Source organism: Anser brachyrhynchus, assembly GCF_964034855.1.
Source record: "Anser brachyrhynchus genome assembly, contig: SCAFFOLD_145, whole genome shotgun sequence".
NCBI classification, from domain to species: domain Eukaryota; kingdom Metazoa; phylum Chordata; class Aves; order Anseriformes; family Anatidae; genus Anser; species Anser brachyrhynchus.
The window spans coordinates 284,494-300,726 of NW_027663621.1; the positions used below are offsets into that span (position 1 = coordinate 284,494).

General features: G+C 58.6%; 2 protein-coding genes across 5 annotated transcripts; both read left to right on the forward strand.

Annotated features, from left to right (window-relative positions):
- The first annotated feature begins 1,407 nt into the window (after positions 1-1,407).
- Positions 1,408-14,970, forward strand: LOC308187153 (maestro heat-like repeat-containing protein family member 7). 4 transcript variants are annotated; one of them, XM_080609308.1, is made up of 10 exons: positions 1,408-1,841; positions 1,986-2,137; positions 2,502-2,649; positions 3,106-3,243; positions 3,630-3,806; positions 4,345-4,500; positions 4,652-4,753; positions 5,156-5,258; positions 5,520-5,579; positions 5,867-7,946. In XM_080609308.1, exons 1-10 carry the CDS (start codon positions 1,746-1,748, stop codon positions 6,028-6,030), a joined length of 1,296 nt encoding a protein of 431 aa, XP_080465434.1. In that variant the 5' UTR covers positions 1,408-1,745; the 3' UTR covers positions 6,031-7,946. The 4 variants fall into 4 exon arrangements, 3 of the variants coding, with proteins under 3 accessions (XP_080465434.1, XP_080465432.1, XP_080465433.1); XM_080609306.1 differs by having other exon boundaries at positions 1,408-2,137; XM_080609307.1 differs by lacking the exon at positions 5,867-7,946 and having other exon boundaries at positions 1,408-2,137; positions 5,156-5,554.
- Positions 6,739-13,268, forward strand: LOC308187149 (uncharacterized protein; the record flags this gene model as incomplete). The annotated part of the gene is made up of 13 exons (XM_080609302.1): positions 6,739-7,008; positions 7,765-7,924; positions 8,057-8,136; positions 8,341-8,466; positions 8,725-8,804; positions 9,122-9,233; positions 9,560-9,649; positions 10,482-10,586; positions 10,713-10,868; positions 11,027-11,181; positions 11,544-11,691; positions 12,325-12,462; positions 12,882-13,268. The coding sequence occupies 13 exons, from the start codon at positions 6,739-6,741 to the stop codon at positions 13,266-13,268; spliced, it is 2,007 nt and encodes a 668-aa protein (XP_080465428.1).
- Positions 14,971-16,233: the final 1,263 nt, after the last annotated feature.

Sequence of the window (16,233 nt, forward strand, 5' to 3'; positions counted from 1 at the left end):
GCCAGCCTTGCGGAAGAGGATGCATCCCCCAGCAGGGCTCCTCATCCCTCCTGTGAAGTCCTGCCCATGGGAGGATGTGGCGTAATGACGACACGGACACCAGGGTTCTTTAAGGGATCAATAACTTCTTTACTGAGGGCATAACTTCCACTCCCTTAGTGAGGCCAGGCTCCCTTCTTATACCGTTCGCTCTACAGCAGTACTTTTCTAATAATTATTCATTGATCAACAACTTTGTCTTAATGGCTGGAGAACAGGCAGTCCGAGCCAGCAAGGCGTCTCCCTTCTTTGTTCCTTCTAAACTCTTTACATTCCTCATGGCCTCATTGTTAAGAGTCCAATGTTATCACCAACCATGGGGCTTGTCAACCCCCATGGCCACGCTTCCACTGGAGGACTGTGTCTATCTCCCGTTGTCATCGAGGCACCGTTCCCACCAACAATGTCTCTCTCTCTGCAGCAATGTGGAGACGGCACTGGAGGGTGAAATGTTGTCTCTCGTTGCTGCATGCATTAGCAGAGTCTTCTTTCTTCTGAGAAATGAGGATCTGGACACTCAGATCACGGTGATGGTATGTGCTGCTGAGCCACAAGAGCCCCCATCCCCTGCACTGCGCGCAGTTTCCTCCTGCTTAGAAACAACTGAAGATCCCTGATGAGGCAGGTCTTGGACTGCTTCCCTCCACCCCTTCCCTCTCACCCTTGCCACAACACTTTGTCCTTCTTGCAGATCCTGGAAAATCTGGACATCATGCTGAAATCATTGCTGATCAGCTCTCCTGGCTCCAGCGTCTGGGAAAAGTTTCAGAGTATCTTGGAGGTCTGCAATTTGCACAGCATCAGCCTTACAGTGGCTGTTCCTCACCCTAGAGGGAGGTGACATGTTATAGCAGAGAGTGCCCCCTGTGCCGTGCACAGAGACCATAGTGCCTGCCGGGAGTGTGCCCAGCACGCTCAGGGGAGCCAGGGGCTGCCCACCAAGCTCTTCTAGGGCCCCAGTGTCCCCTGGCTGCTGTCAACGTCCCTTGCCCTCCACAGGTCCTTCCTGTGTCACAGCACAGCTTCCCCCCAGCACTTCTGGGCCTCCTCTGCCCCCAGAGCTCTCCTTGCAGCAAAGCAGTGGCAGAATTTGAGCCCTGTCCTTGTGCACCGCACTGGCAGCACCTGGAGCTGCCATTGCCCTGCTTTCCTGGTGCCCCGTGCTTTCCTTGCCAAGTGTGAATGGGGCTTTGCTCCAGCTCTGAGGAATTCCATGGTGGACAGTGCGAGTCCAGGCAGTTCTGCTGGAGCAGTTGTCAGCTCCCAGAGCAGACCAGCAGCTTTTCTTCCCGCAGATGCTGCTGTATTTCACCACCTCTTCGAGCATAGTTGTGCAGGCAAACGCCACGGAAAGGATCTGGAAGCTGGTTGGTTTCCTGCACAGCTGTTTCTGTGAAGAGGTAAGGAGCCAGGCACCCACCAGCCAGGCCATCTCCCTTTCCCTTCTCACAGATTCCTGCGAGGCAAACCTGGGCCCAGCACAGGTGGGGGCCATCAGCATGGCTCTGCCCTGAAGGGAAGGGAGGGTCTTTGCTCCTCCTTTCCCCTGACTCAATGTGTCATGTCTTCCTTCCTTCCTTCCTTTCTTCCTTTCTTCCTTCCTTCCTTCCTTTCTTCCTTTCTTCCTTCCTTCCTTCCTTCTGTAGCCATTTGGAAAATACATCCAGCCTTCTCAGAGGACAGCCATCGTCCTCAGGACTCTTGAGATGATGAGAAACTACAGCATGTATGATGATGAGTATGGTTATGCCGAATTCATTCTAGACATAGCCATTCAAGACCCTGCCTCCTGGCTGATGGATGTAAGTAGCCTGTGGCTGGATTGCCCTGCCCTCGAGCCCTTTCATCCCTCGCTCGTATCCTGCCCCGCATTCCCAGCTCTTGGGCAGCAGTTTCAGTGGCCCCTGGGTAAGTGGCAGCTACATTCTCTCCTGTGTCTCCTCCAGGTGCCAAATATCCTGAGGTTCATCCATGAAAGCCTGAGCAATTGCACAACTGCAGAACACCTGAAACTCTTCTCAGTACTTTGCATACTGGCCAACGAGTTTCCTAGGGAACTGCTCATAAGCATCTTGACAGACCTTCCAACACTTGACAGGTACCAGCTCCGAGAGTCCTGGGGGCTTGTTCCATACTGGGAGAGGGTTCCAGAGACTCTCTGGCTGCCAGAGCCAAGGAAAGCTGCACGACATCCCTGAGATGTGGGCCCCTCCATCGCACGGTGCTCGCCAGCCCTGTTGGGGCAGCCAGGGCCTCAGCATCCAGACCGGACCAAGGCAGCCCAGAGAGCCCGTCACGCTCCCTCCTGCCCCTCCTGCTTGCCCAGCCTGGTCCCCCAGGGCTCCCTAAGCACATGGTGGGGAGGTCCAGGGCTGCAGGACAGCCTGGGGCCTGCGGGGTTGGTCTGGGTCACGGCGCTGTGACCAGGGCAGCCCTGCCAACAGCGTGTTCTGGGCTTGCAGCACTACTCTGGACATCTGGAAGGCGACGCTTTCCCTGCCAATGAATTCAGAGGAGATCTTGCAAGAGCTACAGAATGTTCTCCGGGACAAACGGGTGTGCAGCTTCTTTGAAGTCAACACCGTGGACTTAAGCACCGTTCACTTGGCTGTGAGTAACCAGACAACACACCTTGTTCCCCTTTGGGGCTATGCGTGCTCCTCCAGGAAAACAGGCACAGTCCTCTCCACATCCCATCTTCCCCAAACTGTCACCTCTTCCAGGACACAAGGACACTGTCCCTTAGGGCCAGCACCAGCCCCCCTCCACCAGCCATGCGGGGTCCGTGTGCTCAGACATGAAGCCTGCCCCTTTCCTGGCAGTGCTCTCTTTACCCCGGCTCCTGGCAATGGCTGGGGCAGAGTCAGGACAATGGCTGGGGCTGGGGCAGAGCCATGGCCTCTGCACGGGCTGAGCAAGCTGTGAGGCCAGGGACTAGTGGCACCTGTAGCCACCTGCTTCCAGCGCCTGCTTTGTGCCAGCTCACGCTGGTCACGGAGCCAGGAGCTGCAGGGTGCGGGGTATGCTGCAGGCTCTGCCCATCTCTCACGGCTGTGTTCGTTTCAGATGATGCGCCCCAAGGATCAGGCACTAGTGGAATTATGTGACCCAGAAAGGCTCCAGGTGTGTCTGAGGCTTCAAAGCCTGCCGATGCTCTCTCTGGCGCTCAGAGCCCTCACCATGTTGTCAGAGAGACCTAAGATGGTGAGTGGGACATTGCCAAGTGAAGCCCTGTTGGCAGCCTGGTGCTGGGGCAGGAGGCACCGCCATGGCTTGGCTTGGCTGGGAGGCAGGAGGTGGGGTGGGTCGTGGTGTGGCGGGTTGTGGTGGGGTGGGGTTGTGGCTGCCTGTGGAGCTTTCCAGAAGCTTTCCCGATGGGTTCCCTGGGAGCAGGTGGCAAAGAGGGTGACTCAGCAGGGGATACAGCATCTTTGCTCTCCTGAAGACCCTTCCCTGTGCCCTGCTGTCCCCACAACACCATCAGTGCTAGCAGGAAACAGGGCAGGAGTCTGGTGCTGCGTAATCAGAGTATTTTGGCCAGGGTGGCCATTCACCTCTTGACTAAAAGCAAATGGTGTCGTTCTGTACAGGGAAGAAAATTGTTGGTCCTGCTGCCGGACGTGATGAATACACTGCTGTATGACAACAGGCACATCACTGAGAAGGCCCTGACTGTCTTCGAAAATGTGATCGGTTACCTGGAGAAGACAGAGGCCAGCCCCATCGCTCTGGCACTGGCTGAGAGACTCCTGCCTCTTTTTAACAACGTAAGGCTGCTGTGGGTGACTGAGCCCTGCAGACGGGCACTCCGCAATGGCGTTGCCCTTCAGCCCAGGCCTGTGGGCAGCACTCGGGCAGGGCCTTCTCCTATCTCTGCTCCTCTGGGCTCCTGTGGGCTGTCTTCTGGGCTCTGCAGTCCAACAGGGCTTCTCCCCGTCGAGTTGAGAGCTCTGGGCAGCCAAAGGCTTCTGTTCTGGGGGCAGGAAGATGGAGGCTGAGCAGTCTGAGCATGCCCCAGAGGCATTATCCAGGGCCAGCTACGTCTCCTCTTCAGCCCATTCCCAGGAGAGCTCTGCTTTGACATGGCTTGTGCGGCTGGTAGTAAAAGTGGGTCGGCTGGGACTGCACTCTGAGGCACAGGCACCCCGTGCAGGAAACCTGTTGCTTTGCCTCATGTGGGCCTCCAGCTCCTTTGTTCGCAATACAAGGCTTCACCCTTCACATCAGCCACCCTACGGCCCTTGCTCCCCATGGGCAGGGGGAGGCTGGCAGTTGCTGAAATCCTCCTTTTGTCCTTCCTAACAGGAGTCCAGTGAGGTGCAAGAGCGCTCCATTCTTCTCTTCAAAGACTTGATGGAGTGTGTGGTGTGGTGGAAAAAAGGAGAAATGAAGAAGACCGTGCGCAGGGCCCTTATTCCACTGTTGTTCCGGATGAGTGATGAGACTGAGAGCGTGGCCAAGGTACAGATTTTGGATGTGAACATTGATGTGGGCAGTGGGCGATCTGACACCGCAGGGGTGGTCTGGGCATCAGGGGCCAAGGCAACAGGCAATTAAAGATGCCTGGAATGTGTGTCTGTGGTGCCACCTCCCTGCCTCTGCTTCTCCACAGGCGTCAGCAGTAGTCCTACTTGCTTGTACAATGTTCCTGAAGTGGAAACAGCTTGAGCACCTGGCTCAGAACGAAGACATCACTAGGATTAGGGAGTACTTGGTAAGGAGAACCGCCCAGCCCCAGGCCCCAAATGGACAAGCCTGCCCGATGTGCCCAGGCTGTGGGCTGTGCAGCTGTGCGTGGCCTGCGCTGCTCCAGCCCAGAGTCCACCGCCTGCTGCTGCCCTGTGGCTCCCTTCCCTCCAGCACAGAGCCCCAAGGGCTCTTCTGCAGGCCCCCCTGCCTTCCCCACCCCCAGGATGCGGAGGAGAGCCTAGCCCATCTGGGCCTTGGCAGCGGGACAGAAGGGTCTCCTAACTCTCTCCAAACCTCGGCCCCACAGAGCTCCTGGCTGGGAGCTGGGGATGGCCTGGGGGAAAGGGGGAGGGGGGTGCTGGCAGGAGGGACTGGTCCGGCTGGCTGGGGAGGGTATGTGAGCCCCGCGCCCTTGTGCTTTCTCCAGCTCAAGCAGAAGAGCAGAAGGGTGGACGAATACCTGCAGCAGAGCCTGCCATACCTGGAGGATGCTCAGGCCAACTTGCGACAGGAGGCTGTCAAATTCATCGGTGAGTCCAGGCCCCGCTTCCCTGTCTGGGCCCTGCCCTGGCAGCAAGGCACAGCCCTGTGGGCCCTGAAGCCCCTGATTGTAGCCCCAGGAGCCCTGTGCCTCCCTCAGCCCCCTGCCCATGCAGGTGGGCCTGGTGTGTGCCTTGCTCAAGCTCCCCCTTAGGCTCCGTCCTTGGCGGGGAGCTGGAGGGGACGCAGCCAGGCTGGCTGGACATGGGGCTGTGCTGGGAAGCAGGCTCTGACCGTAACACTGTGCCTAGGGCTTGCTGTCTACCATGCTGGCATCCAGAGTGAGGAGAAGCTGAATGAGCTCATCCAAGGTGAGTGCGGGCGGTGCTGGGGGTGCTGCGCCCAGTGGACAGGGGGCAGAGCCCACGCAGTGTGCAGCCATGCCTTGCCCTGCTCCAGGGAAATGCTGCAGTGGCAGAGGGATGTGGGGGGACATGTGGGATGCTCCTGAGCAGCCGCTTCCAGCTGATCCCTTTATCCCACTTGGTCCCCGTGGCCAGGGAAGGAGACAGGTGGGGCTGGCATGGTCTGGAGGCATGCCGGGGGGGTCTCTGAAGGTCGGTGGGTTTCATCTCTGCTCTGTTTCTTTCTGTTGCAGCCCTCCAACTTGTCACGAAGGATGTCGATTCATCACTCTGTGTTCTGGCAGCTCAGACCATCCTATGCCTGAGAAGTCGAATTAAGAGGCCAATACCTCTATGGGTTCAGCTTGCAGAACTTTTCTGCTGGCCCTGCATAGCCAGGGCATACGGCTCTGTTTGATTAAAGCTGGAACAGCAAATCCAGTCTCGTTGTGTCCTTTACATGGGCAGCAGCCTGAGTGCCGTTCCTGGCCTCTGCCACTGTGGGCTATCTGTCAGCACAGCCTGGCTGCAGGATTGTTTGAGAAGTTCAGCCCTTCATTACGCTTTGCCCTCCAAGTGGCTGAGTTTCTTCACCCGTGTGGAAGTCTTTTATTTCAGGAAACAGAGGGTAAAAGCAGCCTCTGGAGGAATGAGGATTGCCCCAAGAGCTGCCTGATGCCCACGCTTTCCAGCAGCCCATGGCAGCGCAGCATGTACTGGGCCACTGTGCCCTTGCAGCAACCTCCCCTGGCTGCCCTGCTGCACCTTAACACTCCAAGGGGAGGAGGAGAGAAGCTTGGGCCCAGCCTGCCCAAGCCTCCTGAGCCGTCCCAGGGCACACACAGGCACCTGTTGTCTGCCACGGATTTGTGGGCTGCCCGTGATCCCTGCTGCACAGGAAATGTCTTGACTGCTCCAAGCTGGAGATATTGTGGAGAGCCATATGTCTTGTCCTTAGGTCGCTGCCCACTGCGAGCAGGGAGGGGCGACCAGCGCATGCGCACCACCCGCAGCGTGCCGCAGTGTCGGGTGTGGGAGCCCGTGCAGCAGGGCACAGGGATGCTGTCCCTCCTCCCTTTCGAGTCCATCCTATACACGGGCAGTCCCTGTGACCGCAGTTCTTACCATGGTCTCCACCAGGCAGAGAGCTTGCTCCAAAAAGGCTGTGGTGCCCCAAAGGGAGGGCCTGTCCAGAACCGTGGCCGTACAGGTCTCTGGCTGCAGGGAGTGCCAGAGCCTGCGGCTGCCAGGGGAGGGAGGCAGGTATTGCACCTGCGTGAGGTGCAAGCAGGTGGGAGATCTGGTCAGCGTGGTGGCAGAGCTGATCGAGGAGGTTGAGAGACTGAGGGCCATCAGGGACTGTGAGCGGAAGGTCGACTGGTGGAGTAGCTCCCTGGTGTGCCAGAGGGAAAGGCGCCGGGGAGATACCCCACAATTGGTGGTGGACGCCCTGCCCTGCCCCTGTCGGGCAGAGGAGGGGAACCTGAGGGATGGGGAGGGTTGGGAGAGGGCCCCTGCTCAGCATGGTGGGCGACCCCCCCTCTGCTTCGCTCACGTCCCCAGGTCCCCCCAAGCAATGGGTTTGTAGCATTGAACATTGAAAGTGGAGGTAAGTGGGGAGGTGCAGGAAGGTTCCCCAAAGAGCTTACCAAGGACGAGGCAGTCGACTCCACGCATTCAGACTGCCTCTGCCAGGAAAGAAAGAAGGGCGGTTGTGGCAGGCGACTCCCTTCTCAGAGGAACGGAGGGCCCCATTTGCAGACCAGATCCGAGCCGTAGGGAAAGTGTGCTGCCTAGCTGGGGCCCGGCTCAAGGACATAACTAGAAAACTCCTGGAGCTGGTTGACCCCACTGATTACTACCCATTGCTCATAGTTCAGGAGGGCAGTGATGAAATCGTTCAGAGAAGCCTGCGAACGATGAAGAGGGATTTCAGGGGTTTGAGAGGAGCTGAGCACAAGGGAGGGCCCCGAACCAGCCTCACCCAGCCGGGGACATGAGGTCATGGACGGATCCTTTGTGGCCCACACTGGTGACACCTTGCCGGTGCTGGCAGTGTCCGTCAGGACAGCGAGGGGACAGGGCAGGAGCGAGTGGGACTGGCGAGGAGCCCCCGAGTGCAGCCCACGTCTTTCCCCACTGCCCGTGGCAGTCCCGAGCCTGCCCCCTCCTGACCCTCACCCCTCATCACTCAATGGAGCAGAGACCCCCAAGCCGCCCCAGGGTGGCCTGGGAAGAGGATGAGAGCTCCCAGGAGAGCAGCTCTCTAGTGGAGCCCATCGAGGTGTGCGAGGTGGAGCCGCTGCAGCCTGGTGAGCGAGGGTCTGCGCTGCGGTGGGCAGGGCTGGGGCCAGCCGCGCCCCCTGCTTGAAGCCAGGGCCCCCTTCCCTTGCTTCATCCTTAAGCCCCTCTCTACAGCAATGCTCGCTCTCCTTCTGTCTTAGACGCTATCTGGCTACCTGTGTATGAAGAGGAAGAGGAAGCTGTGGACTTCATCGAGGCCTACGTCAGAAACCCGGAAAGGGTAAGAGCAGCCCTTTCCATGGCGGCTGTGCCTGCATGTCCTGGCCGTGCCCCGGCTCTGCTGCCAGGCTGCTGGAGGGCTGCTGGCTGGGCAGAGCTGCTGCCCTCCAGGCGTCCCGCACAGCTCCGCACCCCGCAATGCTGCGGTCCTGCTGGCTGTGGCTCCCCCCCTCACGCTCCCTCTTGGTATCTCTGTGGCTGCCAGGATGAGGTGCAGAAGATGAAGTTCCTGAGCAACGTCGTCACTGTGTGCACAACCGCCCAAGAGAAGGGCTTGTTAGAGGGCCTGGACATCTTCTGCTGCAGAAATAAGCTGGCGGAGAACATCCAGGTGAGGGGACGTCTGGCGGGCTGGGGAAGGGAGCGAGGCTCCCTGGGCATTGGGCAGGGGTGATTGGGAGCAAACATACATGGACACCAAGCTTCCCCCAGTGGGATCTCGGGTGCTGCTGGGACCTCAGCATTGCGAGGTGCAGGGGGGCACTCTTGGCGGGGGATACCGGGACTCTGCCAACCCTGCCGACAGTGCTGGCTCTGCTGGCGCTGTGTGCCTGTGGCTGCCAGGTCCCATCCAATTTGTGCTCTCCAGGTGCTGCTGGACGAGGAGCCCAGGGACAAGCTGTGCACAGCGGTGCGGCAGCAAGCCATGCTTGCTATCTATGCCTTAAGGTACGGACCCTGTCCCTGGCTGATCTGGCACTTCCCCAGAGCATGGGCCTGGCAGATCTGGAAAGGAGGCATCCACCATCCAGGCAGGGCCTCTGCTCTGCCCTGCTCGGGGCTTGCCCAGAAGGTGTAGGGAGCACTGAAGCTCTCTGCTGGGAGGTGTCAGGACTGTCCTCTGGCCCAGGCCAGCCTCGCGGAGGAAGATGCTCCTCCCAGCAGGACTCCCCATCCCTTACAGGGAATCTTGCCCACGGGAGGTGCGTGTCCATTTCCCTTTGTCATCGGGGCACTGATCCCAGCACCATTGTCTCTCTTTCCAGCGTGGTGGAGATGGTGTTGGAGGACAAAATGATGTCTCTTGTAGCTGCGTGTTCCAGCAGTGTCTTCTTCCTTCCTCCGGAAGAGGAACTGGACATTCACCTCTACAATATGGTATGTGCTGGGTGAGCCACAGGAGCCCCGATCCCTCTGGCTCCGTGCAGTTTCCCTGTGTTTAGAGATGACTGAAGATCCTTGCAGAGCAGGGTCTCAGCCTTGCTTTACCCCATTCCTTCCCTCTCACCCTTGTCATCCGCCTGGCAGCAGCCAGTGCTTGAGGCCTGGTCTGCACACAGCAGCTTTTCTGCCCTGTGGCGTCCCCTGGGCAGTGCATGGAGCTGCAGCTGTCCTTTCTTGGCAGCAAGGAGAAGTTCAGCACAGTTTCTTAGCAGCGTGAGGAACTGCTGAAAGCCTGTCACAACCTCTTGTTCTTCTTCCAGACCCTGAACAATCTGGACATCATGCTGAGAACATTGCTGATCAGCGCTCCTGCCTCCAGCCTCTGGGACAGGGTGAACATTATCTTTCAGGTCTGCAATTCGCACAGCGTGGGCTTCACAAGGGGCTGTTCCTCACCCTAGAGGGAGGTGACATATAATAGTGGAGAGTGCCCCCTGTGCCGTGCACAGAGACCATAGTGCCTGCCGGGAGTGTGCCCAGCACGCTCAGGGGAGCCAGGGGCTGCCCACCAAGCTCTTCTAGGGCCCCAGTGTCCCCTGGCTGCTGTCAACGTCCCTTGCCCTCCACAGGTCCTTCCTGTGTCACAGCACAGCTTCCCCCCAGCACTTCTGGGCCTCCTCTGCCCCCAGAGCTCTCCTTGCAGCAAAGCAGTGGCAGAATTTGAGCCCTGTCCTTGTGCACCGCACTGGCAGCATCTGGAGCTGCCATCGCCCTGCTTTCCTGGTGCCCCGTGCTTTCCTTGCCAGGTGTGAATGGGGCAGAGTTCTCCTGGGACCTGCCCGTCCTGCACAGGAGCCCAGCCCCGAAACTCTGTTCTCCTGGCCTCCCACTGGCAATATCTCCACCCCACTGCAGACCCCTGCAGGGCAGTTCATGCTCCAGAAGCCAGGCTTCATGGAGAGGGGACAGAGGGCCGTGTTCTGGGGGAGGCAACGGGAAGGGAAAGGAGCTGAAGGAGCTGAGCCTCCACCAGGGGTGGAATGTACCTACTTGCCTGGCTGCAAGGTTGGCCACGGGATCTGTGTCAAGGGACCCGGCGGCTTGGTGCCCCACTGAGGGCTTTGCCCCAGCTCTGGGGAATCCCTGATGAACAGTGCAAGTCCAGCCAGGAGTTCAGCAGCGCTGCTTCGGCTGGAGCAGTTGTCAGCTCCCAGAGCAGATCAGCAGCTTTGCTTCCTGCAGGTGCTGCTGCAATTCACCACCTCCGAGACTAAAATTGTAAAGGACAGAGCCATGGAGAGGATCTGGAAGGTTATTTTTTTCCTGTACGTTTTTTCCGGGAAGCAGGTAAGGAGCCAGACACCCTCCAGCCAGGGACTTTGTCCCTCCTTTTCCCCTGATCTTCCCTCCGCAGGCCTTGCTCTCTGACTCAGTGTGACATGTCTTCCTTTCCTTCCTTCCTTTCTCCAATAGATATTTGGAAACTACATCCAGCCTTCTCATAGAAAAGACATTGTCCGCATGACACTTGAGATCATTCGAGAATCCAGCATCGATAACAACAAGAAGCACTGGGCCAATTTCATGCTGGAAGTGGCCATCCAAGACCCTGAAGTCTGGCTGATGGAAGTAAGCAGCCCATGGCTGGATTGCCCTGCCCTCGAGCCCTTTCATCCCTCGCTTGTATCCTGCCTCGCATTCCCAGCACTTGGGCAGCAGTTTCAGTGGCCCCCGGGCAAGTGGCTGCAGTCCAGTGGCGGCTACATTCTCTCCTGTGTCCCCTCCAGGTGCCAAAGATTCTGAGGTTCCTCCATGAAAACCTAAATAGCAACAGCACATCTTTACCCCGGAACATCTTCACTTCAGTACTGCATGCGCTGACCGGCCAGTTTCCCAGACAAGCGGTCATAAGCGTGTTGACTGACCTTCCGTCACTTGACAGGTACCAGCTCTGACAGTCCTCGGGGCCTGTTCCATACTGGGAGAGGGTTCCAGAGACTCTCTGGCTGCCAGAGCCAAGGAAAGCTGCACGACATCCCTGAGATGTGGGCCCCTCCATCGCACGGTGCTCGCCAGCCCTGTTGGGGCAGCCAGGGCCTCAGCATCCAGACCGGACCAAGGCAGCCCAGAGAGCCCGTCACGCTCCCTCCTGCCCCTCCTGCTTGCCCAGCCTGGTCCCCCAGGGCTCCCTAAGCACATGGTGGGGAGGTCCAGGGCTGCAGGACAGCCTGGGGCCTGCGGGGTTGGTCTGGGTCACGGCGCTGTGACCAGGGCAGCCCTGCCAACAGCGTTTTCATCTTGCAGCACTACCCTGGACATGTGGGAAGAGATGATTTCCCAGGCTAAAATTTCAAGAACCGTCTTGAGGGAGCTGTGCGCTGTGGTCCGTAGTCGAAGGAGCCGCAAGCTTTTCAGAGCCAACACAATCAACAGCAGCATCGTTCATATAATTGTGAGTTACCCTAGCAGGCCTAGCTCCCATCCATGGCCGTGCGTACCCCCCCAGGAAAACCATCACAGCTCTCTGCCTTTCCCATCTTCCTCAACCTGTCACCTCTTCCGGGGTTTATGGACACAGCCCGTTAGGGCCAGCACCAGCACCCCTCCACCAGCCATGTGGGGTCCGTGTGCTCAGACATGAAGCCTGCCCCTTTCCTGGCAGTGCTCTCTTTACCCCGGCTCCTGGCAATGGCTGGGGCAGAGTCAGGACAATGGCTGGGGCTGGGGCAGAGCCATGGCCTCTGCACGGGCTGAGCAAGCTGTGAGGCCAGGGACTAGTGGCACCTGTAGCCACCTGCTTCCAGCGCCTGCTTTGTGCCAGTTCATGCTGGTCTGTTGCTCCTCAGAGGCATGGCAGCAAGAGGCTGCGGACAGCCAGAGGGCAGGAGGAGCAGGCAAAGGAAGGATGCTCTGTGTTGCCAGGCGCAGGGCACGGAGGAGCCACACAGTCCTCTGCAGGCATGGCTGCTCCAGGACAGGCTGCGTGTCCCTCATGCCCTGCCCTGAGCTGCCAGGGGAGCCAGGAGCTGCAGGCTGCGGGGCTTGCTGCGGGTGTACCCACCTCTCCCATTTGTGTTCACTTCAGAGAGTGATCCGTGGGCGTCGAACACCAGAGGATTTCTACGAGTCAAAGTACCTCCAGAGGTGTCTGAGGCTTCAAAGCCTGCCGATGCTCTCTCTGGCGCTCAGAGCCCTTGTCATGGAGTCAGAGAGATGTGAAGCGGTGAGTAGTATTTGGCCAAGTGAAGACCTTTTGGCAGCCTGGTGCTGGGGCAGGAGGCAACGCCATGGCTTGGCTTGGCTGGGAGGCAGGAGGCGGGGTGATGGTGGTGATGGGGCCTGGTGTCTGCCTGTGGAGCTTTCCAGAAGCTTTCCAAGTGGGTTCCTGGGGGCTGTTTGCAAAGGGGCTGACTCGGGAGGGGACGCAGAGCCTTTGCTCTCCTGACCTCCTTTTCCCGTGCCCTGCTCTCCCCACATCCCCATCACTATGTCCATGGCCACTGCCTGCCAGGAGGCTGCTGGTGAGATTCCCATGGCAGCTGCCAGGAAGTGAGCAGGAGGCTGGTGCTCTGTAACCAGAGCGTCCTGGCCGGGGTGGCCATTCACCTCTTGACTAAAAACAAATGGTGTCTTTCTGCACAGGTGAGGGAAGTGCGGGTCCTGCTGCCAGAAGTCATGGAGACTCTGCAGTATGACAACACACACATCACTGTGAAGGCCCTGACTGTCTTCGAAAACGTGATCGGTCATCTGGAGAAGAGGGAGGCCAGCCCCATCGCTCTGGCACTGGCTGAGAGACTCCTGCCTCTTTTTAACAACGTAAGGCTGCTGTGGGTGACTGAGCCCTGCAGACGGGCACTCCGCAATGGCGTTGCCCTTCAGCCCAGGCCTGTGGGCAGCACTCGGGCAGGGCCTTCTTCTCTCTCTGCTCCTCTGGGCACTTGTGGGCTGTCTTCTGGGCTCTGCAGTCCAACAGGGCTTCTCCCTGTCAGGTTGATAGATATGGGTGGTTCGGGGCCCATGTGCTGAGGCCCAGCCCAGCCTCTCAGCAAACCATCTGCCCCCCAAGAGTTGCTTTCAGACCATCAAGTGCTGCCTCCACCACCAGTGCCAGGCAGGACCAGGTGACCTCCCCATGTGCTGAGGCAGAAAGGCAGAGGCTGAACTGGCGGAGCATGCACCAGAGGCCTTACCAAAGGCCAGCCATATATCTCTCCTCATTTGCCTATTCCCAGGAGAGTTGTGCTTTGGTATGACTGGTGCAGCTGGTAGTATATGTGGGCTTGCTGGGAGGCACAGGCACCCGATGCTGGAAACCTGGTGCTTTGCTTTGCATAGGCCCCCATCTCCTTTCTGTAGAAAAGGAGACACATCGCCTTTCACAACTGCCACCCTACGGCCCTTGCTCCCCACGGGCAGAGGGAGGCTGGCAGTTGCTGAAATCCTCCTTTTGTCCTCCCTAACAGGTGTCCAGCGAGGTGCGAGTGTTCTCCATGCTCCTCTTCCAAGACCTGATGGAGTCTGTGGTGTGGTGGAAAAAAGGAGCAATGAAAACAACCGTGCGCAGGGCCCTTATTCCACTGTTTTTCCGGATGAGTGACGAGACTCAGAGCGTGGCCAAGGTACAGATTTCACACCTGGCCGTTGATGTGGGCACTGGGTGTGCTGACACCAGAGCGGTATTCTGGGCATGGGGGGGGGGGCAGGGCAGCAGGCAATCAGACACTTTAGAGATGTGTGTGCGGTGCCATCTCCCTGCCTCTGCTTCTCCACAGGCCTCTGCAGTAGTCCTACTTGCCTGTGCAAAGTTCCTGAAGTGGAAACAGCTTGAGCAGCTGACTCAGACTCAGCAAGCAGAAACCTGTATTACTGGGGAGTACTTGGTAAGGAGAAACATACAGCAACAGCCCAACCCCAGGCCCCAAAGGGACAATACTGCAGCTGCATCGTGGCTCCCTTCCCTCCAGCACAGAGCCCCAAGGGCTCTTCTGCAGGCCCCCCTGCCTTCCCCACCCCCAGGATGCGGGAGGAGAGCCTAGCCCATCTGGGCCTTGGCAGCGGGACAGGAGGGTCTCCTAACTCTCTCCAAACCTCAGCCCCACAGAGCTCCTGGCTGGGAGCTGGGGATGGCCTGGGGGAAAGGGGGAGGGGGGTGCTGGCAGGAGGGACTGGTCCGGCTGGCTGGGGAGGGTATGTGAGCCCCGCGCCCTTGTGCTTTCTCCAGCTCAAGCAGAAGAGCAGCAGGGTGGACGGATACCTGCAGCAGAGCCTGCCATACCTGGAGGATGCTCAGGCCAACTTGCGAAAGAAGGCTGTCAAATTCATCGGTGAGTCCAGGCCCCGCTTCCCTGTCTGGGCCCTGCCCTGGCAGCAAGGCGCAGCCCTGTGGGCCCTGAAGCCCCTGATTGTAGCCCCAGGAGCCCTGTGCCTCCCTCAGCCCCCTGCCCATGCAGGTGGGCCTGGTGTGTGCCTTGCTCAAGCTCCCCCTTAGGCTCCGTCCTTGGCGGGGAGCTGGAGGGGACGCAGCCAGGCTGGCTGGACATGGGGCTGTGCTGGGAAGCAGGCTCTGACCGTAACACTGTGCCTAGGGCTTGCTGTCTACCATGCTGGCATCCAGAGTGAGGAGAAGCTGAATGAGCTCATCCAAGGTGAGTGCGGGCGGTGCTGGGGGTGCTGCGCCCAGTGGACAGGGGGCAGAGCCCACGCAGTGTGCAGCCATGCCTTGCCCTGCTCCAGGGAAATGCTGCAGTGGCAGAGGGATGTGGGGGGACATGTGGGATGCTCCTGAGCAGCCGCTTCCAGCTGATCCCTTTATCCCACTTGCTCCCCGTGGCCAGGGAAGGAGACAGGTGGGGCTGGCATGGTCTGGAGGCATGCCGGGGGGGTCTCTGCCAGTCGATGGGTTTCATCTCTGCTCACTTTCTTACTGTCACAGCCCTCCAGCCTTTGGAAGATGATGCCCATGAGCGGATCCGTCACCTGGCAGCTGGGACCATCGAGATCCTGAGACATCATAGGCAGCAGCCAGCATCACAAAGGACTTGGCTCGCAGCACTGTGCTGCTGGCCCTGAAAAGCCAGGGGTCTGTCGAGCTCCCCTGCAAAAAATGTGTCTTTATAAAACTGTGTAGTGTGTTTACGTGGCAAGGTTTTGGTATCAGTGGACCATAGGGTTGGCTTCTGTGAGAAGAATCTAGATGCCCCATGTTAGATAAGGGCCCTGCTGCTGACCAGAGCCAAGCCAATAAACGATGTTGTTTGTGCCTCTGCAAGAGCATATTTAAGAAAGGGAAGAAAAAAAATGCTGCTACACAGCAGCTGGGAGAGTGAGAGGAGTGAGAAACAGCCTTGCAGGCGCCAAGGTCAGTGAAGAAGGAGGGGGAGAGTATACACTGCTGTGATCTGCACGTGTAGGTAGAAGAGCGTTGGTATCACACCAGTGTTGTGTTTACTGCTGAGCAATACTGGCACTGCATCAGGACTCCCTCTAATCCCCCAAGAGCCAGCAGGCTGGGGATGGGCAAGAGGTGAGGAAGGAACATCACCAGGGCAGCTGACCTAAACCAACCAAAGGGATATTCCATGCCATATGATGTCACACTCAGCAATAAAAGGTGGAAAAAGGAAGGAGAGGCGAGGGGTGGGCTCTCATTGTGGAAACGTCTGTCCTCCCGAATAACAGGAAATTCACCCCTGAACAAGTGCAAAATCCTAAAACGCTGGCAGAATGCTTGAAAAATGTGTGGCATCACCCTGGCACTTCCAAAGAGACAAAAAACACTGCAACGTGCTGGGGCTTGGCCTGTGCTCAATGGGCCACAGTCAATGCCACTGCAACCCCTGTGACAGACCCTGCGGCAACTCCAACCCCTGTTACAGTCCCTGTGGCCACTGCAACCCCTGTGACAGACCCTGCGGCAACTCCAACCCCTGTTACAGTCCCTGTGGCCACTGCAACCCCTGTGACAGACCCTGCGGCCACTCCAACCCCTGCA

Bases quoted from the DNA above. Each gene is read 5' to 3' on its own strand.
- LOC308187153 (XM_080609306.1), top strand. From the start codon at position 1,746: ATGATGAGAAACTACAGCATGTATGATGATGAGTATGGTTATGCCGAA. The intron at 3,244-3,629 runs GTGAGTGGGACA...CGTTCTGTACAG, and splicing joins TGTCAGAGAGACCTAAGATG to GGAAGAAAATTGTTGGTCCT. The intron at 4,754-5,155 runs GTAAGGAGAACC...TGCTTTCTCCAG, and splicing joins CTAGGATTAGGGAGTACTTG to CTCAAGCAGAAGAGCAGAAG.